The 19,924-nt window shown below is 48.2% G+C and overlaps 1 protein-coding gene across 1 annotated transcript in view; it reads right to left on the minus strand.

The window, feature by feature from the left end:
• Positions 1–19,924, minus strand: part of LOC125742123 (voltage-dependent T-type calcium channel subunit alpha-1H-like) — a 47,366-nt gene that overhangs the window by 9,009 nt on the left and 18,433 nt on the right. Inside the window, 17 exon segments of the mRNA XM_049013803.1 lie at positions 679–830; positions 5,188–5,380; positions 5,926–6,015; positions 6,131–6,256; positions 7,324–7,450; positions 7,544–7,728; positions 8,292–8,360; positions 8,509–8,632; positions 8,728–8,828; positions 9,569–9,967; positions 10,048–10,250; positions 10,747–10,825; positions 10,939–11,094; positions 11,993–12,110; positions 12,568–12,725; positions 12,727–12,754; positions 13,190–13,341. Coding sequence (XP_048869760.1) covers positions 679–830; positions 5,188–5,380; positions 5,926–6,015; positions 6,131–6,256; positions 7,324–7,450; positions 7,544–7,728; positions 8,292–8,360; positions 8,509–8,632; positions 8,728–8,828; positions 9,569–9,967; positions 10,048–10,250; positions 10,747–10,825; positions 10,939–11,094; positions 11,993–12,110; positions 12,568–12,725; positions 12,727–12,754; positions 13,190–13,341 — 2,460 coding nt within the window.

Raw genomic sequence — 19,924 nt, forward strand, 5'->3', positions numbered from 1 at the left:
CTGCGGAGCACAGACATACACACATGCAGGCTCAGTGACTGAGCACGTCTGGTGTAGAACAGGCCACTTTACTGTATGTCACAGTGTTAGGCAGACGGCTGTTCCATGAAAACGCTTGTTAGCCTGGCAGGCCGAGCGGCCGATCTATTTACATTTATACTGCTGATATTTCACATGCTTAAAAGCATCGACGGTAACAGAGCTACCACAGACACATTGACCTGCGGACTTTTCAGACATCATCCTGTAATTCTGAACTGAGATTGAAGTGTACAGGGATCTACACTCTTCAAACATCTCGCCAAACTCTTTATACAACCTCCGGTCCAAAAGTACATGAATTAAGCACAGTTGGCAATATCCGCAACTCCTTGACAGATTCACCTGTCGAACATTAAATAATTCATCTTCGCTCTTGTAGTAAAACAGCCTACACAGCTCCATTCACATGCCATTCATTTATGTACATGGCACATATTTGGGTAATAGGAGGAACAGGAGGAAAGTTGCTGGTAGAGATGTTTCCACCAGCCGCAGCTTTAGCCAAAGCGTCTTCAGCTTCAGCAGAACACAGCTGCCCTGCTCAGATGTAGTTTAATATGATTTATTAACCGACTGAAAGCTAGGGGTAGCCTGTGAGAGCAAACGAAGCGGAGCAACACAGACGGGCTCCATCACCTTGGGCTGGTTGTAGTGCTCCATGGACATGGTGACCACATTGATGCATATGATGCAGGTTATGAAGAGGTCCAGGTAGTGGTTGGTGCACAGCGTGTGGATGTAGAGTCGGGCAGGGGAGTAGTCGGCGAAGTAGGGCCGCTGCTGGGCCTCTGCGGGACACAGTCACAGGACACGTGAGCGGCAGACAGATGGGTCTCTGGTTCCAACCCCTGCCAGCGAGCACACGGACCTCTGCATCCCCCCCCACCGTGGCCTGACGTCAGCAAAATCCGGCAGCGATCACGTTCGTTAGAACATGTTTTGTTTAATTAAAAAGATATCAACTCTGAACCCATCGTTGTTAAAATGACAAATTTAGGCGGCTTCATTTTACTTTTGGGACGTTTCCGAGAGTCAAGACTGAATTAATATGGTTAGAAAAAGTGACTGGAATGGTTCAAAATCTTTAAGAACTGAGGAAATTCGAGTGCTGAATATGTAAATAAGGAGATGAAAGGAAATCGGCTAACCAGAGTGAGGGCTGGTAGGCTTTTGTGGAAATTACTAATGGAATCAAAAAGGCATTTACATTTGCTGCAGACTAGATGTCCTACATTTCTGTAGAATTTTAGTTTGAAATAGGCATTTGGTAGCTGTCTCTTCATGCGCCTGTTTCATGCTTCGACATGCTGAGCATGCGACACTAAATGCGACCGGCTTCAAATCAGGCCGTTCACAGACCACTTCATGTCTGGGAAACCGAACCTGTAGACCGGTACACACGTCTGGTCTCTGGTGAAGCTTTCCCATAGGCTGTTTCAATGCGAGCACAGCAAGGTATCCAGTTAGACAAGGCACGCGTTTTGAAATTAAAGACTTGTTAACAAGCTGCAATGGTGATAAGCTCATGTACTGGTAAACAGTGGGATTTTAATCAGAAGAATGTCTCTAGCACCTGGTGAACGGCTTAAATTTGAAAGTTGATGCAAAAGTTCACTTTTTTAAAAAAAGTTTTTAAAAATCATCAGATCAGTGTGGGTTGCAGCTGGTCAGTCTTCAAGGTTTGCTGGATAAATATTTAATCTGCATGTAAATGGATGAGAGTAGCTCCTAAATTCACCTACTGTCCTCCTGACTGAGAGATGTATTTTATTTATGAATATGTGAAATTGAGAATTTTGCTGCAAACCCTTAATTAAGTCCCGAATTGAACGAATTTTAGCCTTGCTATTGATTTTGTGTGTCCTGTCTTGTGTTCATGCTGACCTTACATTTGGAACATTTTAAGGATAAATAGTTAATGTAACACTATAGTAGACTCACATATAAGGTAAAACATTACAACTGAACTTGTTCTAAAGGCTCCTTGTGGATGTTGGACACGCATATGGACCAGGGATTGGTAACCTGTCCATGCACGGACAAATGTTTCCATGGCAACACTTGTCTATGTGGCAAAATGTTTTGCCTGAGACAAAAAAACTATGCAGGCCAAGTTTTAATATACCATGTCTGTGGTATTTTGATCAAAACATCCATCAGAATTCACCATGGTACTGACCCCTGGACCGAAGTCTAGTTCTGCTATAATCCATTCCCTTTCCCCAACAAGCTGACAACATTAATGATAATAATAAAATTATTCAACGCCTTTGGTTTTTGTACAGAATTCTGACTTTGTTCCCTGAAATGTGGACTGCAGCTGGCTTTTGGCACTTTGATTCAATTCCCTGGGAGTGCTTTGTCATTATCTAAAGCACCCTTTAGATTTCCATAGTGCTGAGCTTTCAGACGAGAGCAGACTCAGCCAGAACCCATGTTTAACCGCAAATACAAGGCTCTTTTAAAGAGAAACTGTACACCGACAAAATTCATTCGGGAACACTGGCGCTGGGAGATCGCATTTTTTAAGGCAAATAAATTTTACTCCCTAGAAGCTTCTACTGGGGTGGCATGGTGGTGCAGTGGTTAGCACTGTTGCCTCACACCTCTGGGACCAGGGTTCGAGTCTTGGCCCGGGTCACATGTGTGCGGAGTTTGCACGTTCTCCCCATGTCGTCGTGGTGTTTCCTCCGGGTACTCCAGCTTCCCCCCACAGTCCAAAAACATACTGAGGCTAATTTGACTTGCTAAATTGCCCATAGGTATGCATGTGAGAGTGAATGGTGTGTGAGTGTGCCCTGCAATGGGCTGGCCCCCCGTCCTGGGTTGTTCCCTGCCTTGTGCCCATTGCTTCCAAGATAGGATCCAGACCCCCCCTGACCCAGTAGGATAAATGGTTTGGAAAGTGGATGGGTGGAAGTCTCTACATACTGTACATTGCCGAATATACATGTATATATCCAGGTTAAATAGCCAAATTACTCCAGCATGATTCATCTGAGGACTTGAACCCACAATCTCCACAAACTGTTTTTTAAAGAAAATTATGATAAGCCATATTTGTCAACATAAATGTTAGAGCTGAGACGATCGCATACAGCTCTTCCAATCAGTTTCTTTCCACGTCTGTCATTTCAAAAATACTTACTGGTTCAGAGAAAGACAAAGAGTCCTAATCAGTAATACATTTTGTGACATCGGAGTATTGTTCATATATAAATAAAAATGCATCATTAAAGTGAGCCAGTGTACCACAAACTTGCCAGTCAAATATTTAAGAACCAACAGTGGGGCGATGAGGCAATTTGGGCCAAAATTCCATTTGTTTTTTTTGGCTTTGCTTTACTTTATTTCTGTTTACCCGCTGGCAAAATCTCGGTCACGATCGCTGTAAGATTCAGGTCAGTCTGTCCATGCTTCTGCGTACAGTAGTTTCACCTTTTAGGGAACGTACCCCACCCTCTTAATGAGTATTATGGACATACATTCATTTATATCCAATCTGTGCTAAGAGAAACAAGGCCACGTCTTATCCCATGTGGCTCGTATCCAGTGTGAATGTAGAGTAAGAAATTGTCCTGTCATCAGTTAATCAGGTAGGTGATGGGGTCCAAGCCCTGTAATGGGAATGCAACTCTGATGTGAGGTTCCCCCCCCCTTTTGGGACTCACTCCCTGATGGCACTAACACTACATTAACTGCACCTTCATAATGCATTCATAACGCATTCATTCATAAGCAGCATGTAAGTACACTTTACCATTCTAACATACCATAACGGTTTTAATATACATTAATAACAAACATTATAATCGTATAATCATATAATGTTTGTTATTACTGTATATTAACGCTGTTAAGGTATGTAAGGGTGTTAAGGTATACTTACATGCTGCTTATGAATGTTCTATGAATGCATCATAAAGGCATCATGAATGTGCAATTCATATACAGGGTTACCAGTTATTTGTAGGTAATTATTTGGTGATTGTTTATCACTGCATTCTTAATGATTTTTCAAAAGGTGGCCAGGCACAGACCCTGGTGTCCCCCCCCCCACCCAAGTTCCTCAGTCCATGGGTCCCCCTCCCAACCGCCACTCATAAACAAAGGTTTTTAATCTACAATCAGAACCCCTCTACCCTTAGCGTGCCACAAATTCTCCTCCAAAAAGCCCCCCCAGATATGTGAAAACATTCCAACTCGCTTCTCTGTCCAACAATGAAAGCCTTAACGTCGACTCGCTGATATGATTCAATCACTTCCCGAACAGTAAAAGGAAAAAAAATGGATTACTGTAAATCCTGCCAGTAGAAAAGCTGTCAAGTTACGAGTTACAGATGATACGTCAAGAGCGGAGACCTTTCAAGGTGCAATGTCTTTCTGTGAAAATGCAACAGCATCACATCCAGGGTTCAGTAAAAAAAAGAAAAAAAAGTGTGTTGCTGACAGATTTAAATGTTAACCTTGGGGTGATTTATGAACTAGAAGCAGTAGATGATATATAGTTAAGTGAACAACAGAAATTTGGTGTGTTTGCATTAACCATTTACACTGCAGATATTGTATATCCTCCCTGTGCCAGTGTGCCTCACTGCAATGAGGAAAACTGCATTAAAGAGTCAAGAAGTGCATTTTGAACACCCAGCTTGCCCATCAAATCATCCTGCTGCACTATTTTTATTTTACTGAATTTTCAGCCAGTTTAGTCGCGGCCAGCTAACTCCTTGCTCTGAGTAGTCAGCCTAATGTCCACTGGGAGCCGTAAAATGCACATTTTGCCAACTCTACATGCCACAAATCGGCTGGCACCACTTGGGAAAAGCTAAGCACTCACAGAAGGGTCTATGCTCTGGCAACGTATGACTGTAGGGCCCCTGTCGGACTTCAAGAGTCCCTCCTTCCCCTTTCGCTGCTGGTCATGACTGGTGAACGTAACAAATGCACAACCCGCACAGTGGGAGCTGATCTGAGCATGGAAGGCGCCTTGAGCACTCTGAGGTTTCCCTCGACCGTTCGCCATCACCGCGGCTGCCGATCTGCAATCCAGCCGAGCTGCCATGCCCTCATGCAGCATCCGGGGGTATCCCCTCAGGCAGGGCTCGGAGAGGCTGGGCTACCGACCGGACCCGCGTGTCTCCTTACTCCGGCGCCTTTTCTCCATCCGCTTCATCCGCTTCTCCTCGCGCAGCCGGGCCTCTTCCGCCTCCTGGTGCTGCCGGCACTTGTGGAAGTTCTCCACCACCACGCCCACGAACATGTTGAGCACGAAGAAGCTGACGATGAGCAGGAAGGAGATGAAGTAGAGCAGCATCCAGGGGTTGTGATTCCTCACCGGCTGGGGCGGGGCGGGAAGACAAGAACAAGTCAGCCAGGGTTAGGATGGGGGGGCTGGGGCCCAAGTAAAGCTCTAAAGCTGTAGCAGTGAAGTCCTGCTTCATTTCCCCCAGAATTGGACCATCCGAGCAGGCCTCCAGAGGATCCGTGTCCCAGTTCACCCCTCCTGTGCCATGCAGCCTAATTCCTGCGTTTCTCCAGAGGTAAACAGGACACGGTCATGCCGGGGAATGTAGGTGAGCTCCTCTTTTATATCTACACTGTGCTTAGGCTTATCCTTTACCTTCTGCAAATTAGTGACTAAATAATTTTTTTCTGTCAGCAATAAAACAATTTCTGCTGTGCTGAATGTCTTGAAAAAATTTGTGAATCTGGTCCTACTAATGATGCCCCCTGGGGGCTGTGCAATGGATCACCCTCAATGGGGCACTTTTGTTTGGGGAGTGTGACTCCTCCGTCACGCATCGGGGCACAGCCCAACACTTTTATTAGCTGTCTACGGCTACCGGGGCCAAATGATTCAGCCGGGCAGTTACTCTGTGTCACCTGCTGGTCAACTCCCACGGCATCCAAGCCATCGTACATGATGTTGACCCAGCCGTCCTTGGAGGACAGGACAAACAGTGACATGAGGGCCTGGAAGACAGGTGATGACAGAAAGCAAAGAGATTATCATCCTCTCCTTACATTGGCGGTCATGGCTAGCTTCCGATCACATGACTCACTGCAGGCGACCTCACTTCCTGCCCACCTGTCCCAGGTTGTCGAAGTTGTACTTCCTCCGTATCCAGCGGAAGTTGGCCTGCAGACAGTCGGACTTGTTGGTGATGTTCCTGGTGTCGAATCCCTCGCAGTGGTAGAACTTCCCTTTGAAAAGCTGTAGTTCAGACAGCGGTCGAAACACCCCGTGACCATCTAAGCAAACGGCTTTCGTACTGCATAGTTATGTGATAGAAAACATCGATCTCAGCCCCCGTGTTTAAACCAAGACTTTGGGGTCCAACATTTTTACGACAGTAAACATAGTCATTCCCGGAATGCCTGCCGGCCAGCCAAGGCTACAGTGAAAGGTACATCGTTCCATTGTAATCCTCTTTTCATGGCCTGGAACGTTAATGACAGAGACAGGAATGCGAGAACATATACGTGCCTTGTTCCCCACCATCTCGAGGCGGCTGTAACAGAACACGATAAGTTCTCATCCCAGGCTAAATGAGAAGACACCGCTCTGAGAATTATCAGGGAGTTGCGAATAATTCTTAATGTGGGGGGGGGGGTGACATTCACAGTGAATGTGGTGGACAGCGCCGGATGCTACTTTGAAAAAAGGGAAGACAAACCCCCGGACGGTCCATGGTTTTGGTCCCAAAAACTGAGGTACCTGAGGACCGGTTTGAGAAACACTGTCTTGAAGGAAAAGTTTTTAGGCAAGTAAACATGGGAAGATGTAGGGATGAGATTGACCTCAATTAACCACTCATTATCTATTAAGAACCTACACTGTCAACTCGTTAAAGTCTCACAATGTTCTAGAGTTGAGGAGGCTGGGCTTCTTTTGCCTCTGGCAAGATTGAAAAATATAAATAAGGTCTGAGTGGATTTATATGGACTTTTAAATGGCCTTATTGTCAGAGCAGAAATCAGGCCACCAGAGCTGAAGAATCAATTCCTCGTCCCTCTCACATTTAATCGTGTTAATCGCTTTTCCTAGCCAGCTTTCTCACACACTACACACGGCTGTATAGTCGCCTGTTTTTCTTAGCCTGACAAATTCCCCCTTTCATCACCAACGTCTCGTTAGGATAACCTGCGTTTTGTCTATTAGTCCTTTATTTTTCCTGTTGAAGATTTATTGTTGATGTCGGTGAGAGTCGGGCGGCCTCCACGGTGGTGGTCTGTGCCTCTTGTCCACCTCCTCCCACACAGCGAAGCAGGGCGTCCTACCTGCACCCCCAAGATCCCGAAGACGATGAAGAATGCGCAGCAGATGAGCACGATGTTGCCGATGGGTCTCAGGGATGTGATGAGGGTCTCCACCACCAGCTTCAGGCCCGGAGCCCGGCTGATCACCCTGAGGACATACGTACCCGTTCAGCCGGCATTGTCACAGTAGTTTCCAGAAGTTTCCGTAGGGGACGGGATCGCCCAGGTGACCTATCCTGACCTTAGGGGCCGCAGGGTCCTTAGCAGTCTCAGCACCCTCAGGATTCCTAGGATCCTGTTCCCACCGGCAGACGCCAGGGACACGACGATATCCACGATGGAGACAAAGACCAGCATCCCATCCAGCACGTTCCAGCTGCTCTGTAGGTAACAGTTCTGCCCTATGTAGAAGCCCAGGGCCACCACCTATATCGGGGAGCAGAAGCCAATCATGTACGAGGATGGTCAGCTGACTCTGATAATTGTACTCTATCAGTGGAAGGCTACTACGTGTGACATAAGAATTCAACACCTTCTCAATTCTGGCAATTCAGGCTTCCTGATGTAATTTATTAGGTTTAATCTATTGACAAAATGTCACACCTTAATACAACCTTGCATCTCCTAGATATTGCAATACACTGTTGTAATAACACCAATGGCAGAATGACTAATATAACTGCGCATCAGGGTTTCCCAATTATTTTTCCCCAAGGCCCAAATTCCACCAGCAACACAAAGCCAAGGGCTACTGCCCCTAATGAAATTTGGTAGATCATCCACGTGGCACAAACATTTGCGTCTCATTGGTTGGTTTGGACCTGCAGACTCCCTGTTGGGGAACCCTACTGTACACGAATCATACAAACACCAGGATGCAAACATGGCAGCCAACACGTGATGTTCGGGAAAAGGATCTCTACGCTATTCACTCAGGGCCCAAAGCCTCTCCTACAGTTTCCCATGTTAAAAAGAAGGGAGTTAAATACCTTTACGGTCATTTCGGCCACAAAGATGGCGGTGAAGATGTAATTGGAGACACTGAGAAAGACTCGCTCCTGAAAGATGGAAAGAACAGAGAGTTTCACGCCGCAGTTCTGGGATATGGCCATACAATGGCGGGGCATGAAAGCCACTGGAACCTCCAGGGGAATCCCACACCAGGCCCTGAGACATGGGGGTCCTTACTGGGGCCCAGTGGGTTACCGTGCTGCTGGGGAGAATGTCCGGCCTCTCCAAGGCAATGGTGATGCAGTTGAGGAAGATGAACACCAGTACAATATGGTCGAACATCTTATGGGCAATGACCTTCTGACACGTTATGCGAAACCTGGAAGGGGGGCAGACAAGGACATCCTAGGCTCAGCTGAATGCCTGAGCACTCTGTGTGTGTGGGGGGGGGGGGAGGGGAGGAGGGTCACTCACTCATTCTGGGGGGAGAACAGGTACAGGGCCCAGTCCTCATGATCTCGGCACCACTGCGGTTTGTAGGGGTCCAGTATCTTCTTGATTCGGTAACACAAACTCTATTGGGGATGACAGAGGCTGCTGGAAGCCATAGGAACACGGCCGCATGCCACATCACAGCCAGGAAAGCTTCTATAAACACAGGCCGTTAGCTGGCATCTATAACACCTCTGGCTGGCAGGACGCCGCAATTACTGCGCCGTGTCTTTAAAAGAAAGGGTCGTTTACAGAGGAAGTTTCCACCCCTGACAGGGTCCGTATTGTTCCCCTAATCACCCCCACCCAACAAAACAGAGAATAGCAATTCTGCTCACAGGCATGCAGAGACTGGGAGGGTAGGGTCGATTCTTTGAGAGAACGCTCCCCGTCTTATCTGCGCACAGCGAAAATTAAATCCATTGCCGCAGCTTCCAAACCCCCACGCCCCCCCTCTACTATCACCCCGATACGGTTGCCTGGTGCGGGGGTCACTTTCCATCCACAAAGAGGACGATTATGGGGTCTTAATCGCTCCTGCGTCGGCGATTAGCGTTATCTCCGCCCGCAGTACAGGAACATAGAGAGCAATATAAAGACAGAGTGATAATTCACTCAGTAACGGGTGACCTTGGTGACACTGGGAAGTCATTTGTACAGTCGGGGCCAAATTTAGGGGGGTGGAGACCCTTGGACTGAACTCATTGTTGGGACCCAACCTAATAACCAGAGTAAAAACCTATAGCCTGGGTTAGCCAGCCTTGCATGCAGTGACGCAATGGCGCCCTCTAGGCTCTCTGCCCATCTGTCCTCTTCCTCTCACCTCCTCCACATCGCCGTCATCCTCATAGTCAGGCTCGTCCCTCCCCAGAGCAGGGCACAGAAAGTCGGGGGCAGAGCGCAGGCTCTTGCCGTTGCAGTCGTGGTGGTCGACTGTGTGTCGGGCCACAGAGACCTGCAGCAGCTCGGGCAGGTCCAGCGAGTCGATGCGGGGGCGCGGCGACCCCCCACTCACGCTGCCTGTGCGGCTGGAGTCGCCCCCGTCTGAGTCATCGTCCTCCAGGCTGCCATGGCCATCACCCGACAGTAGAGATTCCCGCTCCCCAGACGGATCCCTCCGCTTGAGGCTAGGCCCCCGGCCCAGACTGGCCCAACTGGAACGCCGGCTGCCCCAGTTGCTTGTTGCCCCCCACGGGGGGCAGGGGGAGCTCCGGTGACTGGACTGGGGGGAACCAGAGAGGCTCACTTTAGAGATGTGGACCTTCTTAGCCCACTAATACCAAACACTGGCCCTTGGCTTACCGGCGACTTCAGGTCGGCAGCCCCAGGCTCCATGGAGCAGCTGCTGCCACGGCGGGACTCGCAGAAGGCGTGGACAGGGTCGGCGTACGGCCTGGGCGTGGGCATGGGGGTGGCCGCCGTGCGCATGATGACGGGCGGGGGCATGCTGGCCCGCGGGTCCAGGTGCCCGTTCTGTGTCACCATCAGCGAGTGGATTTTCAGCTCTGTGAGTCATGGGGAAGAACAGAAAGGTCAGTCTAGGACCTGTCGATGTCACAGCCGGCCCGGGAGCCCCCCCCCCCCACAATATCCAGTCGGCTTGGGTTCCCGCCAATCCTGTGCCCAGCTTGGGATATTTAGGCACACGCTGCCAAGAGATTAGCTCTCTGGAATGGGAGTGTGTAAAGTGATCGAAGCGATGGCAGCGTCTATGAGGAGGGAGGCATGCGGGTCGTCAAGCCTTCGCTCGCTAATTTAGAGCTACATAAAAGGAAGAGGGTGCAGCCGGGGGTGGCAGCCATTAATGTTTTTTTTATGTGTCATAAAATCATCACAAAGTGGCCAGGCCCGGCTCCGCTGTTCCCCCAGGCAACATCGCCGCCGTCTATTAGAGGCACATCAACTGACGGCAGATGGTCTGCGGGGAATATACACAGGTCAGGGTCTGGGCCACTCGGGAGGGCTCTCTGGGGGGGCGGGGACAGCAACCGGCGTGATCACCTGCAGTGTGCAGCTTCTCCTCCTCCTCCAAGTGCAGCGACATCTTGTCGTCCTCCATCTCTGACCTGTTGGCATCTCCCTGTGAGGAGTAATAGACGTACGTGAGATAGAGCGACCGGGGGCAGCGGGAATAGGGGCCGGGGCACTGGGCAGAGAGGCTTAACCTCACTCCGAGGTGTCTCCTGAAAGTACCTCGGCCTGGAAGCCCTCCACCAGGATGGCCACCAGCAGGTTGAAGAGCACGTAGTTGCCGAACGTCATCAGGGCCACGAAGTAGAGGGCCGCCCAGGGGGATGTGGATGCCATGCCGTTATACAGTACCATGTTCCAGTCCTCCTGGGTCAGGATCTGCAGCGGGGAGGTCAGGCAGGGAAGAGACAGGAAGTGACAACGTGAGGAATAGCGTGCGGGTCACTGAACAGGCGGTGTGTTTGGTTTCACGTTAACAGGACTGTGTCAGAAAGCCATTGTTATTACTATCACTAGTAGTGCTACCACTGTTATAGATGCACCATCAGAGGTATTTATTAATGATGATGAAAGTCTTCAACAAAACCATTCTACCGTACACTGAACAAACATCCATGGCCTTACTTGACTGTGACTTGATGGACATGGTTGTAAAACTGATGCTTTTTAATTTTTGGACTATTTGCCCATTGCCTGCAGTTCATTACAAATATAAATATTAATCAGTTTTTGCAAGACAGATTAAAATAATGCATTATTCTACGAATCATAATAAATCATAATTCTATGAATCATAATAAATCCCAACTTCTACGCAGCCATATTATATTTTCACTGTAAGTGAAAATATTGGCCCTAAATATATCAAACTGTATTATACCAAACTGTACCATTAGTATCACCGTATGTGTTAATCTAATCTTATTATCGCTCCTTGTACTAAACCACAGAATATATAACCTCAATGCTGATATCACTGTACTAATGAGGGCTATAATTCATTTTGAAACAGGCAGACGAGGGGCCACCTATATGACACAAGCTTATCTGCACAGAACGACTAGTTCCTACTGTTACTATGGAGACGTCCAGCCGGGCTCCTATAGGTTGTGTCAAATAACCAGCACGACACTGAGTGAAGCAATCATCTCCATCAGCTCCGAGAGGGCGGCTGAAGCAGTAATCACAGTCTCATGCCGGCAGACAGCAAGGCGGTCACCCAGAGGACCCCCGGCAGAGCCATTATCCGTTAGCCAGCCTCTCGGAAGCGTCAAACCTGAAAGACGGTGACGATGGCCCACAGCAAGGAGTCAAAGTTCTTCCTGTCTGGGATGGTGTCTCCATTTTCCATCTTCAGGCTGAACTTGCACCCGAACAGATGCATCCCCAGAATGCTGTGGACGACACCGGGAAGCCGTCACCGGACGGAGCTCACCCCAACCGCGGCGTAATTAGCCAGACAGCCTGGTGTCTAATTCGCAATGTCGTGGCACTTCCTCCAAGACAGAAAGTGAACTCTGCTATTTCTTGATGAACTCTCTCCTTGGTGAATGTGCTAACAACATTTCAGCCATCCATACATCCATGCCAAACCCTCTGAGGGACGGGGCACTGTGGATGGGACGCCAATCTGAAGGTACACACGTTCATCAGTCTTTGCACCGCAGTAGGAACCCAAATTACTTGGAGGAGACCCACACAATGTGGGAGAACATGCAGAGTCCCCCCCCCCCCCCCCCCCATACACACAGACCAGCGAGGGTTGGGGCCACGGGGCCACCAAGCTTCCACCATAAACTTCCACAGGGTCCATTTTCACCCCACTGGTGAGCCTGTCCTGGGAGGCGCTACCTGAAGATGAAGATGAAGAGCATGAGCAACATGCAGAAGGTGGCCACATTGTCCATGGTCTTCATCAGTACCACCAGCTGCCTCCGGAGAGCCGGTAGGAAACGGACCAGCTTAAGGACCCGCAGCAGCCGGAAGGTGCGTAGCACGGACAGGCCCCCCGTCCGACTGGCCGATGATCTCCCAGACGCTGTGGGGGGAGGATGTGGTCGTTTGCCTGCACACTTCCACGCACGCCCTTTCTCACAAATGGATTTCACCGAGCCTGTTCCCGGTCGTGACGTGCATGGCAGCTAATGGATCCATTACAGCCGATTACAATGATTAACTAACTGAAAACAGTGACACCACCGGGAATAACGAAAAAAAACAGACGAACAAAATGTCACCGTGACCCAGTGTACTGTGTTTTTATGCTGGAGAAACAAAGCCGCGGGATGAGTCGATACCGTAAGGTGAAACCACCCTGAAGGTGATTCAGGGAGGAGACGGTCAGTGTCCGTTACCAGAGGGTTTCACCATTTCCCCAAATATCCACATCTAACTGTGCTGTTCTGGTAGAAACTCATAAACTGGTGTCCCATAAAGATTTTGGGGGGGGGGACAGAGGAGGGAATGGGCGAACCTGATGACGACGATGATCCCATCGAAGATATTATAGGGATTGCGGATGTAGCCGAAGAGCCCAAAGGCGAGTAGCTTGAGGAGCATTTCCAGGGCAAACATGCTGGTGAAGACGATGTTGCTGATCTCTAGGACGTCCGTGAGCTCGTCGGGCTGCCGGGGGAAGGGGGGCACACCTGAGTGAGAGCTACCCCAGGCCTGACACACACACACACGCACACACACACACGCACACACTGTCATGTAATCATATCTTTTTGGGGACCGCTCATTCATTTCTATGGGAAAAATGCTAATGTTACAGGAACCATGACAACCTTAACCCCTACCCAGCCCTAACCATAACCATAAGTAACCAAGCAAAAGTTTTTGCATTTTTAGTCTTTTCATTGCAGTCACAGATTTTTATAAAATAGAGTTTTCCCATATGTCCCAGGAACTGGTCCCCATAAGGTAAAAAAAAAAAGGTATTCATCACGTTGTGGGGACATTTGGTCCCCACAAGGTAAGGTATACCTGGACTACACACACACACACACTTGCTACTGCTAAGCTTATCCAGGATTACTACATCTCAGAACAGCTGCACTCATGAAAAAAAAAGAAAACTAATCAAATAAAATACACACGTAAATGAATAACAGACATACATTCAATTACAGCTGGGTTACTGGAAACAACTGAATATAAACTCTAATGACAGATATATGCATTATCAAGCAGGTTATCATTAAAAATTTAAATGAACTAAATCATGTAATGGAAATGAATATCAAATAATACATTTTTAGATATATTTCTTTCAGACGACCAGAAAAAATGTAAATCCTAAAAGGTGTATTTAATGAAAAGGTGTATTTAATTAAGCGTAAAAAATGTGGAAAATGACACAGGTTTTGAGTTTTTATGACATGATTTAAAAACAAATCTGGTATTTGTTGAGGCTATAATGTGAGCAACAGTCAGCTGTGCGAATGTGAGACTTTCATGCTTTCAGGATCACAACGGAGGCCAGAGACCCAGAAATCCCGACGCACACTGGAGATAAACACCAGCCCAGACAAACTGGGAAAAAGGGGCTTGCTGTGGATCAGGAGCCTGCATCACCTAGCAGGCCATTAGTGGGAACGGGGTGGTGGAGGGACATGGGAACAGTAACATCGAAAGATGCAGTCTCCTGATGAAATCCAGCCTGCCACCTGTACAGGGCTCCTCGGGATGAGAAAGCCGGGCTCGATCTAAACTCGTCCCGGAATTCCAAAACCATTCAGCAAGAGAAAAAAACCCACATCAGTTTTGGGGAATACAGGCTTATCCCAAGAACAATCGGCGACGTGCCGTAATGGAGAGGGCCAGACAGATGGGGTCCTCCGTCCGATACCCAGGACCTGTTTTTAAATGCCATTGTGACGGCAGTTTAGTGTCCCCCGTCCAGTGAGTACAGAAGCGGGGGCTGTAAAAAAAGGTCTCACCTGCGAGCCCCCAGGGATTAAACCACGTTACAGGCGGGTGGGAAAACTGCAGCAATATTACCAAGGCACGGATTAACCAGGTCGGGGGGGGGGGACTCCTCACAAGATTAGCTGATAAGAACCGTGTCCAAAACGATGAGAAGCAGGAATGCCTTCTTGGGAGGGCGGGGGGGGGGGGGGGGGGCACTAGGCTGCGTGCGGAGAACACTGGAGCTGCGACTGACGTTTTTTATCCGTATGAAACGACCGTAAAAAATCGCGTGCACCTCCGGGGTTTGATGGATCACCTGCCGACAGCAAACGCGGCCTTTCGCCATCCAGGCCCCATCCTGCCGCCAGGTGCACTCAGTTAAGTGCTTTGCTTCCCACTGAGGTATCACCACGCCCCCCACTGGAGGGCCGGGCCTTTGTTTGCCACCAGCTGATCCCCCCCCCCCCGGGTCCCAGCTAAGTGTGTCTGTTTTCCGATTTTCATGACGAGAGATTGAGAGCTTTGAGGGATCGCCGAACACAATCACCGGCTGAACCTGCAAATCCGAAACTCATTTTCAAAGAACACACAAGTCAAAGCTGTAAAAAAGCACCCAATACCCTCAGTTTTATGCTTCACTGTATACCCACAAGGGGGAGCAGTGGTTAGAGGTAAAATTCTGCCATAGTGAGAATAGATGTAGTATATAGCATTGTGCCATTCAGATCATATGCAGCATGTTAAAATTGAATACACGTGAGAATAACTTCATTATTCAGAACACAGCCAAGTGGACCAAAAATAATTTGTTAACGGGTTTCAAGGCAAATTAATCGAAATCTCTGGCAGGCATAATAGAGCATAAGTGCAGTTCTGGTTCGGCAAATAATCATTATTAAATTGGGTAATTGCATTTAATATTAACAAAAGCGTGGAAGTTTATGCCTCAGCATTTTAAACGGCCATAATACCACCCCGGCATCACAGAGCAGATACACGACGGGTGCCTCAGACGTGCTCGTCTGCTCCTCATTTCATAGTGCTTCTCGTACCTATGCTTGAATGTGGGGCTGGTTTGAGCCCACGGATAAGCCCTGGCTTGTATTATAATATATGATGTAAAAATGTAATATTCTATTATAAAAAGTAAATAAATACTACTACTACTAATAATAATAATGATACTAATAATGATGAGAATAATCATAAAAAATACATGTAAAATAACAGCAGGACACCCGTGTCACGTCGCTGTTCTGAGCCGGCACTGCAGAGGGTGTGAGTTCCTCTAGGGGCTCCAGTGACACTGTGGTTGGCCGTTGTGCGCTCTATGCAGTGGAAATCTGGCACAGTCAGACGCTGCACCCCTAGGTGGCCACCTAGCCCCTAATGGGTTGAGCCGCCCCGCCTGAATGACACCACAACACAGTGGCATCCAGCTTTAGGGTAGTTTTCCGCTCAAACGAACTCCCAGTGACGATATTTCATAAGACTGCCGTGCCCTTGAACTGCCTCTCTCTGTCATATGTGGGCTGTAAAACATCGGCAGTTCTTAAAGCCTCGACACTCATCTACACATATTTCCCAGTGGTGACCTGGCTGTGCAATGAGGAACGGATCCGGTGACATAACACGCATCACTACCCGAATCTCTGGCTGTTGGGAGTTTTACGTACAAAAAAATGTTCTGAGGGCAGGAGCAAAAATGATTTGTTCAGAGAGAGAACCAATCAGATTGTAGCGGAGGTGGGTCCAAACAACTAGAGGAGGTGCGACCAAGACATCTGATTGGGTGGTCCTCTGTGAGACACCGTGTCATTCAGGCACCATATCCTGTTGGCTCAGCAAGCCCTACATTCACATGAGAGACTTGGGTGGTTTAGATCGCCCTCCCCTCTCTGTGGGGCCTGTTTGGGCTTGCCCTCCCTCCGGATCGACTCCCATGTGACATAATAAGCAACTGGGAGAGATTACAACAGGCAACAGTTTGATGAAGGGGTCCTCACACTCACTTAATGGAAATAATTTCAGAATCAGTATGATCACAGAACCAGCCCCAAGAAAGGACAGTTATATTGATATTACGCTCCTCGTGTTTGAGACAACAATGGTGAGGGACGCTGTTTAGAGAGTGTAGCTTACATTACGTTTGAGGTCCACACAATGGCATGTTATTTATAGTATAATAGCTAAGGGCCAGCTTATCTAAAGACCCTTCCCTGAATCGAAAGACTGAATCGGCCAACCGAAGATGCAAGTGCCCTTACTCTGGACTGACCTCCAGGGGGCGACACACAGACCACGCTGTACATTATTAATTCCAGTGTTGCAGCAAATGGAGTGATAAGTAGGTAGGCTTGTAGGTGCTCCTCAACCTTTTCTCCAAGAATGCTTCTGACAACATCACTGCAAAGTCTACCGGGAAGGATTCCCCCCTCTGCCTCAGGCCAAGGATCTGGCTGAGAGGAAGCATCGTTTCCCGGATACTCCGGATCGAGACGGGAGTGATGCGATCTGAAGGACCCATCCCCACAGCCAGGATAAATGAACATTCAACTGGGAGCTCCACGCTAACAACTGGAGGCAAACAAGGGGCCATTTGTAATGAACGCAAGGCCATAAATCTTTCAGTGGAGGTAAAAGAAAACACAACAAAAGTAGCTTTTGAATTATTGCGGAGAAAAACAAAGGGGAAGCCGGGCTTTGTCTGAGAGAGAGAAGACATCAGTCAGGGTAACCTGCTGTATGTGATCATCGATACTACAGTCTGCTTCTTTTACCGAACAACTAATGATTCTCAATTCAAAAAGACATGAAATAACAACCAATTTTAGAGATTATAAAGGTTCATAAAGAAGTTTAAGAGCTCAGGGCATATGGTCTTCTTAAACTATCTGGCAATTCTGGGGGCATATCCAGCTCCTTACAGCAAATGCTCATTGCAGTTTCAATTGCAATTGCAATTGAAATATTTGCAATTGAAATTGAAATATTTGCAATTGAAATTGAAATATTTGCAATTGAAATTGAAACTGAAATTGAAAAAGGAGGCCCAGGCCAGGCTGGGCTCAATGGTGTAATCCCACAGCATAAGGGTGTTTGAGGATCTGATACAGTGTGTTTCTGTGAGGGTGGAGAACGTCAAGTGAAGCGCTTACTAAGACTAAGAGTCTGGCCCTCATCCACACGTTCACAGAGAGCCAGGAGAAGCAGCCTGAAGTTACACATTCGCTCCCAGACACTGCAATAGCACTGTGATGCCACTGAAAGCTACAAGCAGAAAAAAATCCACACAGAAATCTGGTCGTTTTCAACTTCCCCACCCAACAGACAGGGATTCTCCCTGAGGAAGAACTTCAGGGAGATCTTTACGGCAGCTTCAGGGAGTCTGCACTGGGCTTTAGTGTTATGGCTTATCTGGCGGCGTCACTTCGCAAGGCTGCGTCCCTCGCGCAGAAACGCTTCCATTGACACCTCTTTTCTCCCACTGACATACGCCGCCGTATGGGGCACAATTACGTCTGCTCCTACCGGCGGGGTGTTGATTAAAAACTGCCGAGAGCAAGACAGCGGTGCGTAGCCCTCGCCTTTAACCAGGGCTCCGCAGTGGCGACTTTAATTAATCTGTATCCACACTCTGAGGCGATGGCCGTGCTGTGGAAATAGCAAACGAGAGCAGCAGATGAGTGCGTTGGTGTGACCTGGACAGAGTGGCAGTTCTGGGCACCCGTGTACATGCACGGCCCGTGCTACAGCGCTGCCTGCTGGACTTCGCCACAGTGTTAGCAAAGAAACAGAACACTGAGAACAAGTTTGTTGGTTCCATAGTTTGTAAACTCGCCCGAGCCTGTTTTCTATTCTTTTTCCTGCAGAACGACGGAGCACCACAGCAGATTTGTGCTATATATACTTAATATACTTAACAAGCAGACTGATAGACTGGCTAATGCTTTATAAACATGTCCCAAAAAAATAATAAATATAATTAGAGCAAGCTATTTCACTGTGGGATTACTTCTTTTTTATAACAGGATTATGTGCAGTTTACTTGGAGATTAAAAAAACAAGAATCCATAAACTTGGCCTACAAAATAGCACTTTTTTTCATGGTACATAAGGAAGTATTATTTTAAGGGCACTGTGGTTTAGCATAACATTATGCTCTCTGTGTTTATGTGCTGAGTATCACCGTGGTGATGTAAGGGAGGTGGTGGGGGCTGGATGCAGCAGTGCCACAGTGCACATGTGTGTTTCCCATGCATAAAGAAAGCAGTCTGTAACAGGGATGCCCTGTCTGAGCAGCATCTGCAGGGTTCCACTGGCCCAGCGAACGCTGGGAGTTTGGGGGAGGGGTTTGCTTAATTTCCAAAACTAAACTATATAATTTCCTGGGCGTGCCTTTTATACAACCTCTGGTGTTTTGGATGAAGAAATGTCAGCTAGCTATAGTAAGCAGAAACAAAAAGGTTTGTAAGCAGCTGGCAAATAAGCTTTGAAGCTGATGATATTTTCCTATCAATTGTGGGCAAACCTACAGTTCGTGAAATTTTTGCACAACGTATGTACTGTAGGTGCACAGTCACCTGCTCAGTCGTTTCCTTTCACGACATTCCCCTCCATCCGTGATGTTCCTACGGCCCACCCATCTGTCCACGATGCTCCTATGCCCCGCCTATCTGTCCTTGACACTCCTCCACCCTGCCTATCTGTCCTTGCCGATCCTCCACCCCGCCTATCTGTCCTTCACGCTTCAACACCACACCTATCTATTCATGATGCTCCTACACCCTGCCTATCTGTCCTTGTTGATCCTCCACCCTGCCTATATGTCCTTGTTGATCCTCCACCTTGCCTATCTGTCCTTGTCGATCCTCCACCTTGCCTATCTGTCCTTGTCGATCCTCCACCCTGCCTATCTGTCCTTCACACTCCTACGCCACACCTATCTATTCATGATGCTCCTACACCCTGCCTATCTATTCGTGATGCTCCTACACCCTGTCTATCAGTTGACGCTCCTCCGCCCAACTCATCCATCCACGATGCGCCTGTGCTTCACCAATCCATTCACATCATGCTTTTCTCCACATAGTCTAACATGTTCTCCCAAAACTGCATACTATAAAAAGCAGTTAATAAAAAAAGCACCGCATTTTGATTCTGTAACTCCCCCCCCCCCCCCCCCCCCAGACCTGGCAAACTTCATAACACATGTCCCAAAGTGCAAATAGCCCTCCGCTTCTGTGAGATCGCCACCGATATCAGATGGGGAAATTCTCCAGCAGGAGACACA

Source organism: Brienomyrus brachyistius, chromosome 5 (genome assembly GCF_023856365.1).
Source record: "Brienomyrus brachyistius isolate T26 chromosome 5, BBRACH_0.4, whole genome shotgun sequence".
Lineage (NCBI taxonomy): Eukaryota > Metazoa > Chordata > Actinopteri > Osteoglossiformes > Mormyridae > Brienomyrus > Brienomyrus brachyistius.